General features: G+C 37.4%; 1 protein-coding gene and 1 pseudogene across 1 annotated transcript; both read right to left on the bottom strand.

Moving 5' to 3' along the window:
• Positions 1 to 1,250: 1,250 nt before the first annotated feature.
• LOC145948296 (uncharacterized) lies at positions 1,251 to 6,211 on the bottom strand. The gene is made up of 5 exons (XM_083058019.1): positions 5,101 to 6,211; positions 3,662 to 5,020; positions 2,411 to 3,415; positions 2,076 to 2,355; positions 1,251 to 1,857 (listed from the first exon to the last, which is right to left on the bottom strand). Exons 1-5 carry the CDS (start codon positions 6,209 to 6,211, stop codon positions 1,251 to 1,253), a joined length of 4,362 nt encoding a protein of 1,453 aa, XP_082914145.1.
• An 8,224-nt stretch (positions 6,212 to 14,435) lies between these two features.
• On the bottom strand, positions 14,436 to 18,539 carry LOC145948295 (uncharacterized; annotated as a pseudogene).
• Between the last annotated feature and the right edge of the window lie 2,809 nt (positions 18,540 to 21,348).

Raw genomic sequence — 21,348 nt, 5'->3', positions numbered from 1 at the left:
CCGCGGCTGTCTCTTTCCTGCGACGACAACACCTCTCTCTCTCTTTCTCCAGCAACAATATTCTCTCTCGGTCAGGCTCCCAAAAATAAAGTAAAATACACGCGAATTAGTAACAATTGATACGGTGTTGCTCAGTCTCTCTGGGATTTTCGGTTTCGCTCTCTCTCTCTCGCTCTCTCGCGATTGGCGTGACCGCTTGGCTTTTTGCCCCGCGATTAGGCTGGGGCGGACGCGCGTCGTGACGACCACGTCACAACATATATAAAGAATCCTAAGAAATACAAAAATAGAATATCAGAACGAAAACGTCAACAAGAAACAATTTATATTATTCTTTTTTTAGCCAGAATATACATCTTTAATGTCTTCAATTAATTTTTTAAATGGATCTAATTTATGTTTTTTTACATCTCGCCTCCACAGAAACTCACACAAATGATTAGCCATATTGTCTTTCGTAATTCGTAAATCGTAAATAGACAATAATTTATACAGAATATTATTTTAATATTTTTAGCATTAAATGTTTGTATTGGTGAAAATCCACTTAAGGACATTCATTTGACATCATTTACAATTGTTATTACGTGTTCGAAATTATCGGTGATATCGTTGATGAAATGCACTGAGATGAAGAGATCGACTATTTGTAATAGACAACAAATCTTTTATTTGAGATAGAATCGATTACAATGAATAATCGCGAGAAAAACAGAGCACAGAAAGTTATCGTAAACGAGATGTTTGCTAGACAGCTGTCGATAGCGAACTGAACAGGATTTCGGCGAAAAATATGTATGTCAAGGACGCGAACGTTATAATGCCGAACTGCTGATTTACAGTTGCGAGGTGCTGCGAGACGCGCGGCAAGACGCTCGAGATGCGGAAAAAACGTAAACATATTCGCTCGGGAAGCCGAGCCGATGCACGACTTTCGCAGAAATAGAAGTTAAAATAAATGAAATGATAAATTGAAAATTACATAGAGATCCGAGAATTAAGATTAAAGTATTTTAACATTACCGCCCGCCTCAGGGGCGTGATAAACGCCGCTGAAGCAAATAATAAAAAGGATACGATACAATAAATAAAAGGCTGAAAGAAATAGTTCAAAGAAATTGATGACAGTTAGCGCTATTAATACTAAGCATACAGACCGGTAGATGCAACCTACGAAAATAACTCAACGCGAGTAACAGAAGGTAATTACGGATAGAGATTGAATATTAAAAAAAAACACAGATTTACATTTATGCGGCTGGAGAGTCGATCGGAAGCGGACACAATTTAACGACGGGTCGTTTAAACTCCGAAGTTGCAGTACGAACGGTGACGACACGAATTCGACCATCTGAACCAGGATGTACAGCGGTTACTCGCGCTAACGGCCACTTCGACGGTGGATATCGCTCATCGAGAATTAAGACGAGAGAACCGATCGCGATTGAATTAGAGGACTGCTGCCACTTATTTCGAGTCTGTAGACGCTGAAGATACTCGGTCGACCAGCGAATCCAAAATCGTTCGAGCATCTGACGGAGTAGTTGCCACCGTGATAAGCGTGAGATCGGCGTTTCGGTTAATGATGGTTCCGGAATGACAATGAGAGATTCGCCCACGAGAAAGTGAGCGGGAGTTAACGCGAAGACATCGGCTGGATCGTCAGAAAGCGCGGAAAGTGGTCGCGAATTCAAAACTGCCTCGATCTGTACAAGAAGTGTACTGAATTCCTCGTACGTGAGGACGGAGTCGCCAATGACGCGTCGAAGGTGAAACTTGGTAGATTTCACCGCTGCTTCCCATTTACCACCGAAGTGTGGAGCTGAGGGAGGATTGAACTTCCACGTAGTGCCGCCGCTAGAAGATGAGATAGTTCGGCAGTCTCCTTAGACGCGGAATGGAATAACCGTCGGAGTTCCGCATCGGCGCCGACAAGATTCGTTCCGCAATCGCTCGTGATTGTACTACATCGGCCGCGTCTGCTGATGAATCGTCGCTAAGCAGCGATGAATCCTTGAGTTGAGTAGTCTGAAGCAAGTTCGAGGTGGACTGATGATGTGGCGAAGCAGACGAACACGATCAGATAGCCCTTGTAATTCCGAGAGGCGCAGGTGCGAAGAGTGAAAGGACCGGCATAATCCACGCCGGAATGAAAAAATGGGCGCGTTGGTGTCACGCGAGACTTTGGCAGCGATCCCATCATCTCTCTGGCGGTGGCGGCGCGATGTCGAGTGCATCGGATGCATCGACGAATGAAAGCGCTGACGGGGATGCGACCGCCGATGATCCAGTATTGTTGCCTCAACGTTGCCAGCACGACTTGCACTCCGCCATGAAGTGTCTGCTGATGGATGTCTGAAATTATAAGACGAGAAGGAAGAGTCGCGAGGCAATATGGCTGGATGCTTGCTGTCTAAATCCAATAATGAATTTTTGAGGCGTCCGCCGACGCGAAGAATGCCGTCTGAGTCGACGAATGGCGTTAGCTTGAGAAGTGGATGGGAGCGACAAAGAACAGATTTCCGAGAGCAGAGGTCCAATTCCTGGCCAAAGTACATCCTCTGTGTTTCCTTTAACCAGAATGATCGGGCGTTGAGGAGCTCGTCCGCTGTCAATCCCAAGGTGGACGGGAGCTTGAAGCGAGACGTCGCGCGCATGATCCATGCCGTAATGCGAAGTAGACGGTTGAGCTGCGAATATCGATCTAGTAAGTCCCAATAGTCAGGTGTTGCTCTTACCATTGAGACGTGGATCGAATTCTTCGGGCGCTCTTCAAGGTCGATGGATGACTCGATAGAAGGAGTTCCGGCCGGCCATCCAACCGAGGGACCTTGAAGCCACGATGGGCCGTGCCACCAAAGGTGATGATGATGAAGTTGATGCGGAGAGAGACCTCGCGATAAGCAGTCGGCGGGATTGTCCACTCCTGCGACATGATGCCAGCGAGCATCGGGAGCTAGCTCCTGAATAGCGGCCACTCTATTGGAAACGAATTCCTTCCACCTTGACGGATGACCTTTGATCCATGCGAAACTGACACTGGAGTCGGTCCAGAGATGGACAGACACCCGCTGATATTCGAGGAGATCTCGAACTCGAGCAAGTAGGCGAGCTAACAAAACAGCAGCTGAGAGTTCCAATCTAGGAATAGTTTGTCGCTTGACGGGAGCGACTTTGCTCTTGGCTGCGAGGAGTTCGACCTTGGCGTTTGCGTAATCGTGGAACGTTCGGATGTATAGAGCAGCGCCGAGTGCGTCCTGGGAAGCGTCGGAGAATCCATGGAGTTCGATCCCTTTTACAGACGAAGAAGTGCCAATCCAGCGAGGAATTGAAAGCTCTGCCAGGCCTTTCAAGCCCTCGTCAAAGGTGAACCATTCTTGAGCTAGAGAGGCAGGCAATAGGTCATCCCATCCGACTTGCGATTTTCAGAGCCGTTGAATAAATATCTTGCCTACAATGGTGATTGGAGCGATCCATCCAAGAGGGTCGAAGAGTTGCGCGACCCGAGACAATGCGGATCGTTTTGTGAGTGTAACTGGAAGATCAGATTGACTCACGTGAAATCTAAAGATGTCGTTCGTAGGATGCTAAGCGAGCCCGAGAGTGCGAGCTTCGGTCGGGAGTTCCCGAGTGGAAGGTAGCTCAGAGAACGGTGAGATGCCCGAGAGAATGGCGTCGTCGTTTGATGCCCATTTTTGCAAGCTGAAGCCGCCCGCCATGAGAAGTCGGATTAGTTGAGCGGCTTTGGCTTGAGCTTCTTGCGGAGAATCAGCACCGGAAAGGATGTCATCCACATAAGTTTCCCTGTGTAAGATCTTGGCCGCTTGCGGATAATCGTGTTCTTCATCGGAGGCAAGCTGATGAATTACTCGAAGCGCGAGGTACGGAGCACAAGTGAGGCCGTAGGTCACGGTACACAATTGATAATCTCGAGGAGCTCCGACTTCACTCCAGAGTATTCGTTGATGATCTCGATCCTCGTGGTGAATTACAATCTGCCGATACATCTTCTGAATATCGGCAGCGAAGACGAAAGCGTAAGTTCGCCAGCGAAGAAGAACGGCATCGAGATCTTGTTGCAGCTTCGGTCCTGCGTGAAGGCAATCATTAAGTGACACGCCGGTGGTAGTGCGCGATGAGCCATTGAAGACGACTCTTAGCTTCGTCGTGGAACTGGATTCGCGAAGAACCCCATGATGAGGCAGATAAACTAGAGTAATATGACCTTGATGATTTTCTGTCAGCTGCATGTGTCTTAAGTCTTCGTATTCCGTCATGAAGTCAACGTAGAGCTTGCCGAAGGATGGATTTTGCTGTATCCTATGGCGGACCCTTTCGAGCAAACGACTCGCTGCGTATCGAGATTCTCCCAAGGTCTTGTGAGTTGAGCGGAATGGCAGACGAACGATATATCTCCCGGTGCTGTCTCGAGAGTGCGTTTCGCGAAAGTGTTTCTCGCATTCGAGCTCGTCTGGACTCAAATGAGTGGAGGCTGTTGACGCGACTTCTTCTTGCAGCCAGAATCTCTGAAGTTCGTTGCGGAGATCGATGTCTGTGGTAGATTGAATGGAGAACGAGACCGGGCGAGAAGAAGAGGAAGACGAGTTTGCAGGTCCGGAAACGATCCATCCGAATGATGTCTCTTGAGCGACGGGGACGGTTGAAGGTCCGCGCTTAATAGATCCGCACAACAGAGATCCATAGACATCTGCGCCCAGGATGATGTCGATTGAGCCGGGTACAGCAAAGTCTGGATCGGCTAACGGCAAGTCGGCTAGATGAGTCCACGATGTCGTTACCACGGCCTGTGCTGGAATTCGTCCGGTGACACGAGGCAGGATGAACGCGGAGACGTTGACTTCGATGGATGAATCGATGTGCGATCGAAGTCGTAGCGAGACGACACCTCGAGTGGAGCCGACGTGCTGAGCGCCGACGCTGATAATGGGCACCGAGGCACGACCGCGTGGAAGTCGGAGTAATTGAACCAGTGACTCTCGGATTAGTGAAACTTCGGATCCTTGATCCAACAGTGCGCTAACGTTTGACGTTTTCGCCATGCGCAGCGACTAGCGTCATGCTTGCTGTTGCAAGTAATACTTGCGGACGCTCGAACGAAACTGCTGCGTGATGCGACTGAATCACTGGAGCGTTGGATGGTAGTTGTTGACGCGCTCGATGTCCCTGAAGTGCTCGTAGAAGTAGCTGCAACGGGTGAAGATACGACTTCGCGGTGGAGCAGCGTATGATGTTGTGCTTTGCAGTGCCGACATCGTTTTAATGTGCGGCATTCACTGAGACGATGAGCTCCAAGACAGTTAAAACACAGATTCTTGCGGTTGACGAATTCCTGTCGGTCACTGAGAGGTTTGGACGCGAAATCTGAACATGAAGCGATGTAATGAGCAGCGCTACAGAACGAACACTTCGAATTATTGACAGCGGTGGCATGAGTGCGAGCGACAGATTTGACCTTGGTGTTCGACTTCGATGAGGCATACACTGATTTCGAGAAGCGAGACTGCACGGTTTCCAATGCTCGAATACGCCCTTCGAGGAAAAGTTTGAGCTCTGCGAATGAAGCGAGTTCGTTGGAGGTTCCGTGTTCGAGCTCCCAAGCTTCCAAGGTGTGTGAATCGAGATGCCGAGTGACGACATAGACGATAAGGATGTCCCAATATTCCGTAGGCGCACCGAGTGCTTGCAAGGCGCCAAGAGATTCTTTAACGGTTGATAGCAAGATCTTGAGATCTGAGCTTGATTTCTGAGTCAGCGGTTTTAAGTCGAAGATACGATCGAGATAGGTAGTGACGAGGATGCGACGATTTTCGTAATGCGAAGTGAGCGCTTGCCAGGCGCGCGAAAAGTTCTCTGCGGTCACCGGTATGTTAGCGAGATATCGAGCTGCTTCTCCGCTCGTTTGAGCCTTCAGATAATGCAACTTCTCGACGCACGATATATCTCGATTCGACCCGATCATCGAATGAAATAAATCGCGAAACGACGGCCAATCATGGTAATCACCGGAGAATTTTGGTAGGCTGATTTTTGGCAATGAACGACACGATCCGGAATGCGGGTCGTGAGACTTAATAGAGTCGTTCGCGTCTTTAGGTTTTTCGAGAAAAGGTTCACGAGCTTGTAATAGATAGGACTTTGAGTCCTCACATTTCGCATAAAGGTCGTCAGCAAAATATGGATGCTTACGCATTTCGTCGGTGAGGCTGCCTATGAGTTTGTCGTGGTTACCTTGAAATTTCTCCCAATTTCCTTCGAGAGTTTGCAAGGGAAAATCGGTTGATTTTCTCCGCTCCAAGTTTTTTCGTGTTTTCAAAGGCACGAGCGATTAGACCGTAGAAATGGTTTTGTTTCTCGATGACTGCTCCGAATGTTGCCATTTTGAAGGTGAGTTCACGAAAGGTCACAAGCACTTGTTGTTGAACTTGAAAGTTTAACGGTTACACAGATCGAATGAGTTTGAGAACCGCGAATGCAGTTGTGAGATATATCACTTCACCGTGATAATGCGATGTAGAGCACTGACAATGAGAGAGGAAGAGTCTTGCGAAAGCGAGACTCCAGCGAGAGTATTGCCGAACGCCGCGAATTGTACGAGAGATCGAAATAGTATCCGGCTCGAAGGACCAAAAATGTTATTACGTGTTCGAAATTATCGGTGATATCGTTGATGAAATGCACTGAGATGAAGAGATCGACTATTTGTAATAGACAACAAATCTTTTATTTGAGATAGAATCGATTACAATGAATAATCGCGAGAAAAACAGAGCACAGAAAGTTATCGTAAACGAGATGTTTGCTAGACAGCTGTCGATAGCGAACTGAACAGGATTTCGGCGAAAAATATGTATGTCAAGGACGCGAACGTTATAATGCCGAACTGCTGATTTACAGTTGCGAGGTGCTGCGAGACGCGCGGCAAGACGCTCGAGATGCGGAAAAAACGTAAACATATTCGCTCGGGAAGCCGAGCCGATGCACGACTTTCGCAGAAATAGAAGTTAAAATAAATGAAATGATAAATTGAAAATTACATAGAGATCCGAGAATTAAAATTAAAGTATTTTAACAACAATGTTTCTACAAAAATTCATAGCAACCGGGCGTGGGTCGTATTCGGAAGTCCACCCCATCGATGACCTTGACCTGACCTTCAATAGGTCACTCAAGGTCAAGTCCATATTTTCATCATCTGTCCCCCTTCAAGTCCTACAACTTTTGTCTGACACATTTTTCCATATCTTCCAAATATTTCGAGATATTTGCATGAGGAGATTAAAATGGGACACCCTGTATATACATATATATATATATATTTTACTGCTTAAATTTGATTTTTTTGCAAAATTAAGTATACCTATATTAATAAATAGCATGAATATATTGTTACGTCCTGGCCTGCACGAAGGAAAGGCCGCTCGAAGGTCGTAACAGCGTTTTCCCGAAATCGGAGTGATTTCGGGTCGAACGGACTGTCTGGCCCCTTTGCAGGTCAACGACTGGATAGTCGCTTTTACCTGGCTTATCTCAGGGGTCCGTTCGTCGGTCCTTTTCGGTAAGGGAATTAAATCCCTTTTACACGGGATAGGACCTTGTGCGATCTCGGGGGATATAGGAAGGAACACAGGGGTTTAAATAAGACTTTAAATTCGCGTAATGTAAATAATTATCATTTATTCAAAAAATAAAATCTTAATAATATTCGGAGAATTAGACATTTGAATTTGTGGACATGTATAAACAATTATATATGAGTGTGTGTGTAACGTTGATATGAAGTTCGACTCGTCAGTGAGGTCGATGACCTCGGGACGGAGAGGAGAAGAAGGAGGAGCGGTTTCGTTTAGGACCTGACGATAGAAAGCGCTCTCGGAACTCCTGCGAATCGTGCAGGTCGTAGTGCTGTGCTATGAGGCGGTTGAGGATTCGCGTTGGCTTTTGATCGTCCCGTTTCAATCGGAGAGCGCGTTTCAATGCTCGACGGGCAGCGATTTCCACTACGGATTATTAGGTTTAGTCGCGATTCCGGGGATTTATTCACTTCCGTGATCGTAGAAGAATGAGAGTCCTCACTATTGGCTGTATATTATTTGGTGAGCGGGCTGGCAGCTATAGGTTGATCCTCAGGATCGATGGTTCCTTCGAGTGGTGTGGGCGAAGGTGTAGGTTGACTAGTAGCTGGTTGTTGAGCCCCGATGGTCACAATATATGCTTAATGCGAGGATCCAGTATGAAGTGCGTAACTGCCACGACGTAGGCGGAATTAATGAGAGAGCGTTCTTGGAAGATTCGCTTTTTTTATACTATTCGTCTGCCCTTCTTATAGAGCAAAGGGCGTCTTCTTTTCTTGTGACTCATAGTCATACGTTCGGTGTTTAATCCCTTTTGCGCAACGTATTGCTCTCTTGTATGAAGGGTTCTTTCCTAATTCTGATCTTTGGTCCGCTGATAGCGTGTGTCGATCGTGATATTTCAACATTACTTATGACTTATTGATCAAAGTGTAGGTTTCGTAATCTCACCGGTCGAGTTGTTTCACAATCACTGTCTTTCTCCGTTTAATTCTTATAACTAATTTCGGTCTTATAATTAATATGTTCGCGGAACGCGAATCTGCGTAAATCGGGGAGGAGAAAAGAATCGTGCAGTCCACAGGACGTAACAATATATATATCGCATATTTATTAAATATGTAAGTTTCTAAATTTTAGTTTTCTGAAATAATTTTTTTTTACTCTCAAAATAGAAATATATTTTTTATTAAAATTATTTATAAAATAAATGTTTAAAAACTTTTTTTGTGTGTAGAAATTTACATTTAAAATACTATTTATAAAACAAAATATTTGAGAAAGATAATGTAACACATTTTTAGCATTGACTAAATGTGCTCAAAAAATAAATTTCAAGAAATTAAAGGATTTATATTCGATTTAGATACATTTCCACAAAGTTCCATTATTAAAACAATTATTCAGCACAAACCAATTACCTCCGTTTCTACAAGAAGACTAGCAAACTGTTTCAGAAATTTAAATTGAAGCAAGCAAGGATGCATAGGTATACATAATTTGAAGTAATTTCAAAAACTTGATTTAAGAGCTTTCTCTTTATTCAAAGGCTGGCATACGCGATAAAATATTGTTTAACATTACGCTAGCTATATGTAACACAATCGGATCGATCTTATACAATCAAGAAGTTTTTAAGAAAATCTTAATCTTACATATATTAAATTATTTTATTAACATTTTTCTTTTTGTAATTGCGCATATCGTGTGAAAAAAATATCAAGATATGTTGATGGAAATGTTCTGGAAATTTGTAAAAACAATTTCAGTTTATTAAAACATTAATACATGGTATATTATATAATTATTTAATACTAACATATATAACAATAATTATTAACACATCTAGCTATGTTCATTCATACATTGTACATTCATTGTTTTATTATTTTAATTATTCTGCAGAAATTAATATAAAAATCATTAATCTCTCTGTAAATATTGCATAAATTACGCAAAAGGGTTTATGTGAAATAAGTTCTTCAAAAGCACATTCTAATTACACGCCATATATATTTTTCTTAGTCTTTTCCACGAGATGGAAGAAAAATTCGCATGAATAAAATATATGATATTCCTACCATTAAGATCAATACATACGCGCAAACGTAACTACACAGTTGAAAAATTTGTGTTAAATTTAACAAATATCACATGTCCCAAACGGTCCACAGAAATTTTTGTGTTAATTTAACATAATACGGATATATTAAATGATAACACGAATATTGTGTTAATATTTTAACATAAAATAAATGCAAACTTCAAGTAAACTTAAAATAAATTTTGTGTTAAATTAACATAGTTTTAATGTAAATATTAACTAAAAAAATTGTTAATTTTACATTTTATCATCCCTACTTATATTATAAAGTAAAATTAACATTTTTTCTGTAAATTTTAACAGATAAATCTTGTCACTAATAATATCGAACATATTTATTGTGTAAAATTAAAAGTAAATACACATTGTGTTATTTTTACACTTTTTTTCAGTTATTTTAATAATTTACATTTGAGTTCAATTAACACAACAGCAATATGTTAATTTAGCACACGAATGTGTTAAATATTTAACACAACAATTTTAACGGGGACCGTTTTTAACAAGAAAACACAAATTTTCCAACTGTGTAATCACAACGTATCCTATATACATAACAATCTGAAAATTGACAATAAATAATAAAAAGTTCTTTGTCGATATTGGAAAATATTTTAGATGGGAGCGTCCCGTTTGACCACGTTAATATTGACAACAGTCCCGATTGACAACGTTGAGATTGATCACGTTGAAATTGACCACGTTAATATTGACCACGTTGCGATTAACCACGATAACGATTGACCACCGTTCCGATTGACCACGGTCCCGATTGACCACCGTCCCGATTGACCACCGTCCCGATAGGCCACGCTTCCGATTGACCACGATCCCGATTGACCACGGTCCTGATTGACCACGGTCCCGATTGACCACGTTGATATTAACCACATTGCATTGACCACGTTGATATTGACCACGGTCTCGATTGACCACGTTGATATTGACCACATTCCCCATTGACCACATTGATATTGACCACGGTCCTAATTGACCACAGTTCCGATTGACCACGTTGATATTGACCACTGTCCCGATTGACCACGGTCCCGATTGACCACGGTCCCGATTGACCACGGTCCCGATTGACCACGGTCCCGATTGACCACGGTCCCGATTGACCACGGTCCCGATTGACCACGGTCCCGATTGACCACGGTCCCGATTGACCACGTTACGATTGACCACGTTGCGATTGACCACGTTGCGATTGACCACGTTACAATTGACCACGGTCCCGATTTTGACCACGGTCCCGATTGACCACATTAATATTGATCACGGTCCCGATTCATCACACACGACACGCGTTGAAATTGATCTTATTGAACGTGATCTATTTAATGCTGCGATTAATAAAATTTTTTATCTTATGTGAACCAATTAGTTGACGCAGTCTACTGTGGTACGTGAGATATTTTTTCTTTTTTAGGTTTGCTGTATCTTATGTATTGCAGTGATTGTGAACCTTAAATCTTAGTAGCAAATAAGGAAAGATATAAGTCTTTCGAGGTTAGGAAATGTGTCAGCGATATTTAATTATATGTATAATCATCTCTCTCATTGCATCTATATTATTGAAACGATTAATTTAACCATATTTTGTAAACATTGAAATATGTGAATATCATTAAGTTTGAAACTTGACAGAAATTTTTCTCTATTTTAATTAATATAATATAATACAGCGTCGACGCGTACACTCGCACGCCCTTCACTGCCAGGACTCAGCGACTTGGAGACTAGGAGGTGCATGCATCGTATCCAGCATCCTTATCAACAACAGCATCAGCGTCATCAACGTCATCGTCAATATTACTTTTATTATTATCCGCGTTATCTTTCAACATCGTACAATTACAATTATGAATACGAAGAGGACGAAGAGTGCGACGACAGGTTTCAACGATACCGTCAGCCTTTGCGAAGCGCACCGGGGACGTTAACGTTTGTGAATCTTCTCGTCAAGAGATTTCTGTGTATTCTCACTTGCTCGCCCTGCAGATTGCGCGGCGCGGCCTAACACGGTGCTGAAACATGGATCAAATTTTCTCAAGAGCGCGCACAATGTAGTATTGCACGCTGGTAAATCGTATTGAAGGTATTCTCTATGTATTTTTCCCTCTCTTAAAAAAAATACAAATTTAACGCTTTAATTGCACTACGATAAGTCTGTATTTGTTTCGCGTTGGCATGTATATGTAAACTTCATTTCTCGCAAAACCTTAATGTTAAAACGGAGCAAAGTGTATTTTAATATGTCTGATGAATAGATAATGATTAAGAGTGTTTTATAAGAAGAATGATTTAGAGAATAACGTAATAAAACATAAACGCTGTATATAAGACTGCGAAATTATATATCGTTCATTGCATATAATTAAAACAATTCTCTATTCTAAAGCACAGATAACGTATTTCCTAAGGTTGCAAAATTTTATTTTGGATAATTATTCTTTATTTATAAATTATTCTTTAATCTTTTACAATAAAGAGCAATGATGAAGAGGAATTTTTTAAACAATTAAGGGGATCCTAAACGGATGGCCGAACTCCGACGGGTTTGCGCCCTCATCTGAGCGGAACTAAAATTGTCGATAATTGCTGATAATTGTCGATAATAATATAAAAAAAAAAATTGTCGATAATTTTAGTTCTGCCATTACCGACAGCGTTATACATAAAGAGCAATAAAACAGCAAATAAAAACTGTGTTCAATATATTGAAATTAGACATCATATATTTTTACTGTTCTATCGCTTCGCACGCGTATCAGAGTATCGAAGCGCATAGATAACAGTATATCATATGTGTGTCGGTCTCTATCACATGTTTGAACACAATTGTTCATATGTATGAGTGTATTGCGAATAGATTTCTATTACATATATATAAATATTTACTTATTTGCTCAAAAATATATATGCTTATAATATTTATATAAATAATACATGTTATATAATCGTCGATTATATCGAAAATTGGAAAAAACCGAATTGTATTAGATTGATTGTAATATACTAAAAAGTTACATTATAATATCCAGTTATATATACCCCAAGTTTCGATATTCACTGTCAGTACTGAAAATCTATAGTTTACATTACGCTCGCTATAGATTTTCAGTACTGGCAGTGAATATCGAAACTCAGCCATAGTATTATGCATATACATTTGTATGTGTCATATACATTTCTTATATTTACATACATGTATGCATACATACATAATACATATACATATATATGCAATGAATTTTATTTGATACAGTGGATTACCATAAAAATAAAACATTTTTGGGAAAATGTTTCATATAAAAATTGTAAGATTTTGAAGGGGGATAATATCATGAAAATTGCTCTTGCGTAGTGTTTTTCAATTATATTTGTTATTTTTTTATGGAATTATTTTATTTTTATTATATAAATCGAACTCTCGCAACATTCAACATAAAAAGTAGTAGAATAGCTAAAAAATAAAAAAGTTACGAAATATTATATTATGAAGTATGAAATATCTCATAAAATATTAATTTTTTGATTTTACCTCAATACTTATGCACAAAATAAAGAGAAATGGTGTAAAGAGAACATATAGTTGTTTTCAAAGACAAAAATATGTAGCTGCTAATTTACATACGTTTTCTTGAAAACAACTACGTGTTCTTTTATACCAGTTTATTTCTCTCATTATTTTGTGCATAAGTATAGAGGTAAGATTATCGAAAAATAAATATTTCATAAGATATATTTCATTATTTATTTAATTATATCAAATAAATTATAAAATATCTCGTTACGTTTTCATTTTTTAGCCATTTTATTACTTTTTATGGTGAATACTGCGATTCGATTTATATAATAAAAATAAGGTAGGTTCATTAAAAAAAAACTAGGTTGAACTCTATCTTTGAAAAACGCCGAACAATCACGATATATTGTCTCCCTTCGAAACCTTTTACAACTTTTATATAGAACAATTTTCCCGAAAATGTTTTATTTATTATTTTTATGATAAAATTTATTTTTATGATAATCCACTATGTCAAATAAAATACGTATATATATATATATATATATATATATATATATAGATGTTTTATGTATGCATACGTGTATATAAATATAAGAAATGTATATGATGCATGCAGATTTGTGTGCATAATACTTACATATTTTGGATAATCAATAGATACAAATGTATTTTAATATTATGTGTGTATATGTACACACATATACAATATATACGTAATATATATATATATATATATATGCAATCGTATAAATGTTCATAATTTTTTCCAGAGGGGGGCATATCACTTCCAGAAAAAATGTATACTTTTTACATCTTTTAGTAAAAGCTTTCTCACCGCGACAAGGTAGATGTAAATTGAGAAAGGTTTTTTTTCCATTTTCTAGGGGAGGGGGCAAGTGCTCGTTTTGCCCCTCCCTGAGGACGACTATGATTGTAATAAAGATTTTTACAATACATATTTTTACAATACAGTCTCGATTGCAACAAAATAATGTATTTTTACAATATTCTGAATAAAATATAGAATGGACCCCTTCCCATCCATTCTCGTGAGAACGCAACCAATATATGTGTTTCGTCTCTCCGATTATAATTTGCAATCGAGATTGATATAACTTTTTCTGGTCAATTGTAGAATATAGATTTTTGAAATCTATATTCTTCCCAGAATAAATTTTTTTAAATAGAAAATTATACTTTTTTATCATTTTGGAAAAGGTGAGAGTTTATTGCTTTCTAGAATTGTATAAAAATGTTCTCTCATACATTTAACATTTTTGGAATATTTTTCCTCACAAGGATTGCCTCCTAAGGCTACAGTCGTGGCGAAAGCTGCAGTATAAATTCCACAACATACGCCATCAGGTTGTATTTGAACCTTTTCAAAAATTATGTCACTCGAGCTTATTGTTGGATAACGAAGATGTATATAATTTTTCTCTTTAGCTACCAATTTATCGTATGTACAGCCAGATAGACTATCGTACACGCGAAGTTTGGTGCCGTCAAAGAAAATACATCTCCAATGATTACTACAATTCCCTCCAATTATTTGTAAGCTATTATCACTACGACTAGCTTTAATCATGTGAGGGTATTCTATATGTAGCACACTTTGCGTTTCGAAATGAGAAGTTTCTCTTATAATACGCAAAAATAGATCCAACGATTCATCGTTTAATTAACTTGTCATACCCAAGATGTTATCTTTTACCAAATAAAGAGGAGCAAACGTATTTAAAATTTTTTCATTTCTTTTTATATCGTCTTCAGATATATCTTGTTCGTTACGTGAGTAACTTATAATAATACAATCATCATCTTGCTCTTTATTTAGAGCAATACCAGCAATATCAGTCATTATTGCTTCCATCGAAACGTTCGGTTTGAATCGTTTGCTCTCTTCTATGTCATTTTCGCTTTTTATTATATTTGGTCTCTTTATTTGATTTGTCAGTATTTTTTTTGCTGCTTCTTCTTTAGCTTCTATAATGTATCTTGGATTTCTGATTGGCATATGCCTATTGTGACGACTGTCCAAGATTTCTGGAAGCATGCATTCGTTATAGAAGCGTGTTAAGAAAGGCAGCATTTGATTTCTCCAAAAAAAATTGTCTGCCTCAATGCGCAATATTTTCATGCTTTGTGGAGTCCAAACAGCAAAAATACAATATTCTCGCTGTGTTATGTTCAACTGACCTTGAACTTGATAAAAATATCGATGATTTCGATTTATTTTATGTGGATCTTTTTTATCAAAAATACCTTTTAAAGAAGGCAATGTCTCTACAGCTATTTCTGCTGTCAAATGCTCAGCTGACAGAGGACATTTTATTTCCATTAGACCATTTTCATCAATAATTCCGTCAGGAGAAGCACCCAAGCACGGATTTTCAGTATCGATAAATAATCCGCAAGGTTTTATTTCTTTATTTAATTTTATAGCCAATTCTTTCCTTGCTACTTCTTCGTTCTCGCGACCATATTTTAGGGCTGCGGTATCAATGAACGAAAGATATAAAATGGCTTTTACTGTTGTTGCACAAGACGTTGTTGGTCTCATGCGACATACAGGTCCAAAATTGGATGCTGTCAGCATTTCTCGTCTCAATGATAACCATAATTCCGAGTCCCTTTGGCTTCTCGTATCGAATTCAATTTTCTTCCAGTTTCTCGCATTTTCGGACAATTTTTCTAAATGATTTTGCCGAAGTTGCTCAAATACATCAGATGGAAGATCTGGTTTTTGAGATTGCGGACCATAATAACGATCTGTTCCTGTCTCTTGTTTAAATTTTTTTTGCCTGCCTTGCACCTGTCGAGATTCTCTGGTTTTTGCAACTTTTATTTGTCGTTGTTTTTCTAGTTTCTCAACAATAGGCGGAACAGTTTTATCCATGCTCTTATGCAATTCTGTAATGGCTTGTTGCGTATTAAATTGCACAGCTGCTGCCGCAACTCTGGCATTGTAAGAGCCTCGTTTACCAAAATGAATGCGCTTTCCACCAATTTCTTTGCAGATTATCGAATTAAACGATTCTGCAGGATTATTGGTTAAATTCAGCAATAAGCTGTCGGAATAACCGCTTAGATATGTGATAGCGCTTTCTATCTTTTGAAACCATGTATTTTTAAAAGTGCAACATAATTTTTGTTCGTTTTACTATCCTTCTCTTCGCATATACGACCGCGTGCTTCGCATCGCTTATGTTCGCCAAAAACATGGCTAGGAATGTTCAATATATCTTTTTGCAATTCCATAGCCTTATAATGTTGAGGTGTTTGTTGGTCTTTTCTTCGTAATTCGGCTGCCTTTTCTACCTCTTTTCTAATATGTTTAATGTTGTTTTTCACAACATTTCGCAACTCTGTAAAGCCACGCTGCCTCTGCGTTTTTGGCTGAGTTGTCTCTGCCATCGCTTTGAGCTTTTTACACAAATTGCGAAGTAAATGATTTGTGCATTCTATTTTTTTTACTGTAACCATATGTTCATTATATGGTCTATTATCAATAATAGCCTGATAAACGCTACTATCACCATCGGCAATAACTGTTTTAAAAATCAGCCCATTTCGAGGCTACATTTGAAACCTTCTGCGATGGCATCGCTCTCCATCCTTGTGGAGTTTCGTTGCGATCAAAATTTTTATAACATTTGTGAGCTTTTGGTTCTATATCTTTTCGCTCTGCTATATCACATATTGCGCAAAATTTATTGCGGACACCGACGAAGAGAATCTTTTTCGTACGATAACCAATTGTAGCTCCGATACCGGAAGGAGAATTGTAGGCACTGCCATACGATCTCTTCATGCAACTACCATCCGCTACAACTGTTATGTACGGAATACCGTTTATAACTTCGTTTCTCTCAAGAGCGAGTTGCTTTTCAATTTCGCCAGCCATTTTCATACTTTCCATGGCTGTTTTTTCAAAAGCATCGACTAATTTTTCTCTATTTTCTATGTACTTTGGCTCGGACATGGAAGGAATATTCATGATTGCACATTGCTCATTCAACTGGGCATAGCCAATTCCTACTGTAACAGTTCCTGCTACAGCAGCCATACCAATGTCTAATATTTCCGGCTCTTCGGGTTCTGAGCAGATAGTGGCTTCAGTATTGCACATTTGGCACTTGAAAGTAAAATGCGTCTTCAACTCTGCGGTTCTAGTTTTTATGAGTTTCCAATCTCTAAATTGGCACTCTATTCCTTTCATATGATTATTGAATGATCTCTGGACTTCATTCCACATATGAGAAATGTCGACAATGCGACGGCCTTGAGGCAAGCTTTCCTGGATACGATTCGTATCCAGAGGGCCATTTTCGATAACAAAATAATTGTCATCTTCGCAAAGTTCGACATTTTCCTCTTGGCCTTGAGGCATGCTTTCCTGGATACAATTTATATCCAGAGGGCTATTCTCGATAACAAAATAATTGTTATCTTCGCAAAGTTCGACATTTTCCTCTTGTCCTTTGGTTTGAGTCTTCATGACTTTCCAATCTTTAAATTGGCACTCTATTCCTTTCATATGATTATTGAATGATCTCTGGAGTTCATTCCACATATGAGAAATGTCGACAATGCGATGCCCTTGAGGCATGCTTTCCTGGATACGATTTATATCTACAGGGCTATTCTCGATAACAAAATAATTGTTATCTTCGTAAAGTTCGACATTTTCCTCTTGGCCTTTGATTTGAGTCGTTATCACTTTCCAATCTTTAAATTGGTCCTGTATTCTTTTCATATGATTATTGACTGATCTCTGGAGTTCATTGCACATATGAGAAATGTCGACAATGTGACGGCCTTGAGGCAAGCTTTCCTGGATACGATTCGTATCCAGAGGGCCATTTTCGATAACAAAATAATTGTCATCTTCGCACAGTTCGACATTTTGACTACACTTATCTGTATTTGAATTTGACTCCAGGCATTGCATCGTAGGTACTAACGATTGGGTACTAACTTTCGAATCCATCGTATCGGATAATAATTCCACCGATTTCTGACAATCGATGGATTCATTGTTAGTATCTTTAAACGTGCTATTTCTGGAGTCATTTTGACTACACGTACCTGTATTTGAATCTAACTCCAGGTATTGCATCGTGGGTACTAACGATTGGTTCGAATCCATCGCATCGGAGAATAATTCCACCGATTTCTGAAAATCGATGGATTCATTGTTAGTATCCTTACACGTGCTATTCCTGGAGTCATTTTCTTCTTGGCGCTTTATCAGGTTCAGCATTCGTCGCCTGCAAAAAAAATTATGTTAATATTGTTCAAAATAAGTGTGTCAGTTATATCATTTTATATAATAAAGAAAAAGTAAAATTTCTGAAAAATAAATACAGTCTCTTGTTTAGAAATCTACATCTAACTAAAAATAACTATATTACATTATACACATACAATAAATAATGTAGTATCAATGTCTTATATTTTATAAGAATCAGAAGACACATATGAACCAATGTGTATCTGATGTGAAAAATAACCAGTTCACGAAGTCTCTGGTATATAAATATCTCTTTTTAAATAACCAGAACGCACCTGCAAATCGTTCTGGGAGAAGATAATTTTAGAAGCAACTAGCAGACGAATAAATCGTCTCTGGTATATAAATATCTTTTTTTAAATAACCAGAACGCACCTGCAAATCGTTCTGGGAGAAGATATTTTTAGAAGCAACTAGCAGACGAATAAATCGTCTCTGGTATATAAATATCTTTTTTTAAATAACCAGAACGCACCTGCAAATCGTTCTGGAAGAAGATATTTTTAGAAGCAACTAGCAGACGAATAAATCGTGTCTGGTATATAAATATCTTTTTTTAAATAACCAGAACGCACATGCAAATCGTTCTGGGAGAAGATATTTTTAGAAGCAACTAGCAGACGAATAAATCGTCTCTGGTATATAAATATCTTTTTTTAAATAACCAGAACGCACATGCAAATCGTTCTGGGAGAAGATATTTTTAGAAGCAACTAGCAGACGAATAAATCGTCTCTATAAAATATTTTTTTATAACTACTGCTACTTTAAACTACTATTACTAAACTACTATTATACTACTACTATTTCTACTAATTACTATTTTAAAAAATGAACAAGAGACTGCTTTATTTTTTAAAATTTTTAATTTTTCGAAATTACTTATATATACATATATATGTATGTTATATAAAGAAATATATTTTCAAAATATTTTAAATTTAAACAGATATTTTAATTTTACAATTAGGCCTTTTTATTCAATTTATTTGTTTATTATTTTTAAAAATTTAAGCATTTTCTGCAAAAAGTCCATTCAAAATATGGTGATTTAAAATTATATATATATGTGTGTGTGTGTGTGTGTGCTTTACTGTATAAAACCACAAATGTCGGTTCCTAGAATTAACACTTCCTAGAATTAAATCCTAAGAATTACCAAAATACTTTGTAAATCCAAAAATAAAAAACGGTCTTTACTTTGAAGTTTTACCAGTCACTGTTCAGAAATGTAAGAATTTACCTACACTTGTAATAAAAAATCGAAATTTAATTTTTACAGGAAATAATGCTCAAAAATGGATAAAAATTTATACCGAATAGGTTTATTTTTCTTTGCTTTGCATAAAATTAAATAGATTGAGTGAAAAAAAAATACAAAAAAAATTAAATATATAAACCATTTTTTATAATTTTTTGTAATAAAAAAGAAACTTACTAAAAGAAAGGAAATGTTCGTTGGCTCACTAATTCTTCATATTACCAGAATTACAAGCTTTACTACTTTCTTTTATAACTTTGAAGAAAAGAAGCTTTTATATATTATTATTATTATTCAAAACATTCAATTTTATGTAAGTCAGAAAGAAAAATAAATATATTTAAAATATTTTTCCATTTTTTATCATTATTTCTTGTCAAAATTACTTTTACTACAAGACTAGGTAAATAACATTGATTGGTAAGACTTTAGTAAAGACCGTTTTTTATTTTTGGAACAAACCATTTTGGTAAATCTGAGAATTTACGTAAATTTTAGGAACCGACATTTGTGGTTTTACAATAAGAAAACCCACACACAATCACAATATCATTGACTTTTTCCAAAAAATGCTTGAAATTTTAAAAATAACAAATAAAATAATTAAATAAAAAGACCTAATTGTAAAATTATTTAAAATATTCCTTGAAAATTTATTTCTTTTTGTAAAGTAGAATTAAAATAAATTTAAAATATATAAATCTTTTTTATAATTATAATTGATTATAAAGTTATTAATTTTCTTGTTATAAATAAATAATTATATAGTATTAGATTTAGAGAAAAAAAATGATTTATACAATTATTATTTTGATGGATGAGAGCAGTAGTTGCATAAAAGATAGATTTTATTTTAGATTATATAAATATTGTGTATGTATATATATGTATATATAGAAAATTTATATATATATATTTATCTAATATATGTGCACAGGGCATTTCGGTAAAAGTGGGCCATCTCTAGTGGACATGTAGAACAGATAAAAATAATCCTATAAGTTTCTAAAAAATTTTTTTCTATAACGCATCGAAATACTTGTCTAAAGAATTTGGAAAGTATTTTTCTAAATAATTCTTATATTACTCTGTAGATTGTATTATTTTTATGTAAAGGCCAATATATATATAAATTCCTTGATATCATATCGGAGAGCCAAGGGCGGATTTTCTGAACATACTAAACTTATATCAAAAACTTTAATCTATTTTCAAGACCTAAAAATAATTATTATACTACAGAATGATATAAGAGTTTTGAAAAATACTTTTCAACAAGTATCTTCATAAAGATGCGTTATAGAAAAAAATGTATAGGATGTTAGAGGATTGTTTTTATTTGTTCTACATGTCCATGAAAGATTGCCCACTTTTATCGAAACATCCTGTATATACGCAATATCTAAATAATCTAAAATAAAATCTATCTCTTTCAATAATTTTATTCAACTACTGCTCTGCTTCGTCAAAATAATAATTGTATTATTATCTTTTCTATACTTTTATATATATCATTTATTTATAACAATAAATTATCTACTTGAAACTTCATAATCAATT

The sequence above is a fragment of the Prenolepis imparis genome, unplaced genomic scaffold (assembly GCF_030444845.1).
Source record: "Prenolepis imparis isolate NDT839.2.m4 unplaced genomic scaffold, iyPreImpa1.0 SCAF_325, whole genome shotgun sequence".
In the NCBI taxonomy this organism is placed as follows: Eukaryota; Metazoa; Arthropoda; class Insecta; order Hymenoptera; family Formicidae; genus Prenolepis; species Prenolepis imparis.
Note: the sequence above shows the minus strand (reverse complement) of the source record. Positions and strands in the feature narration are given on the sequence as shown.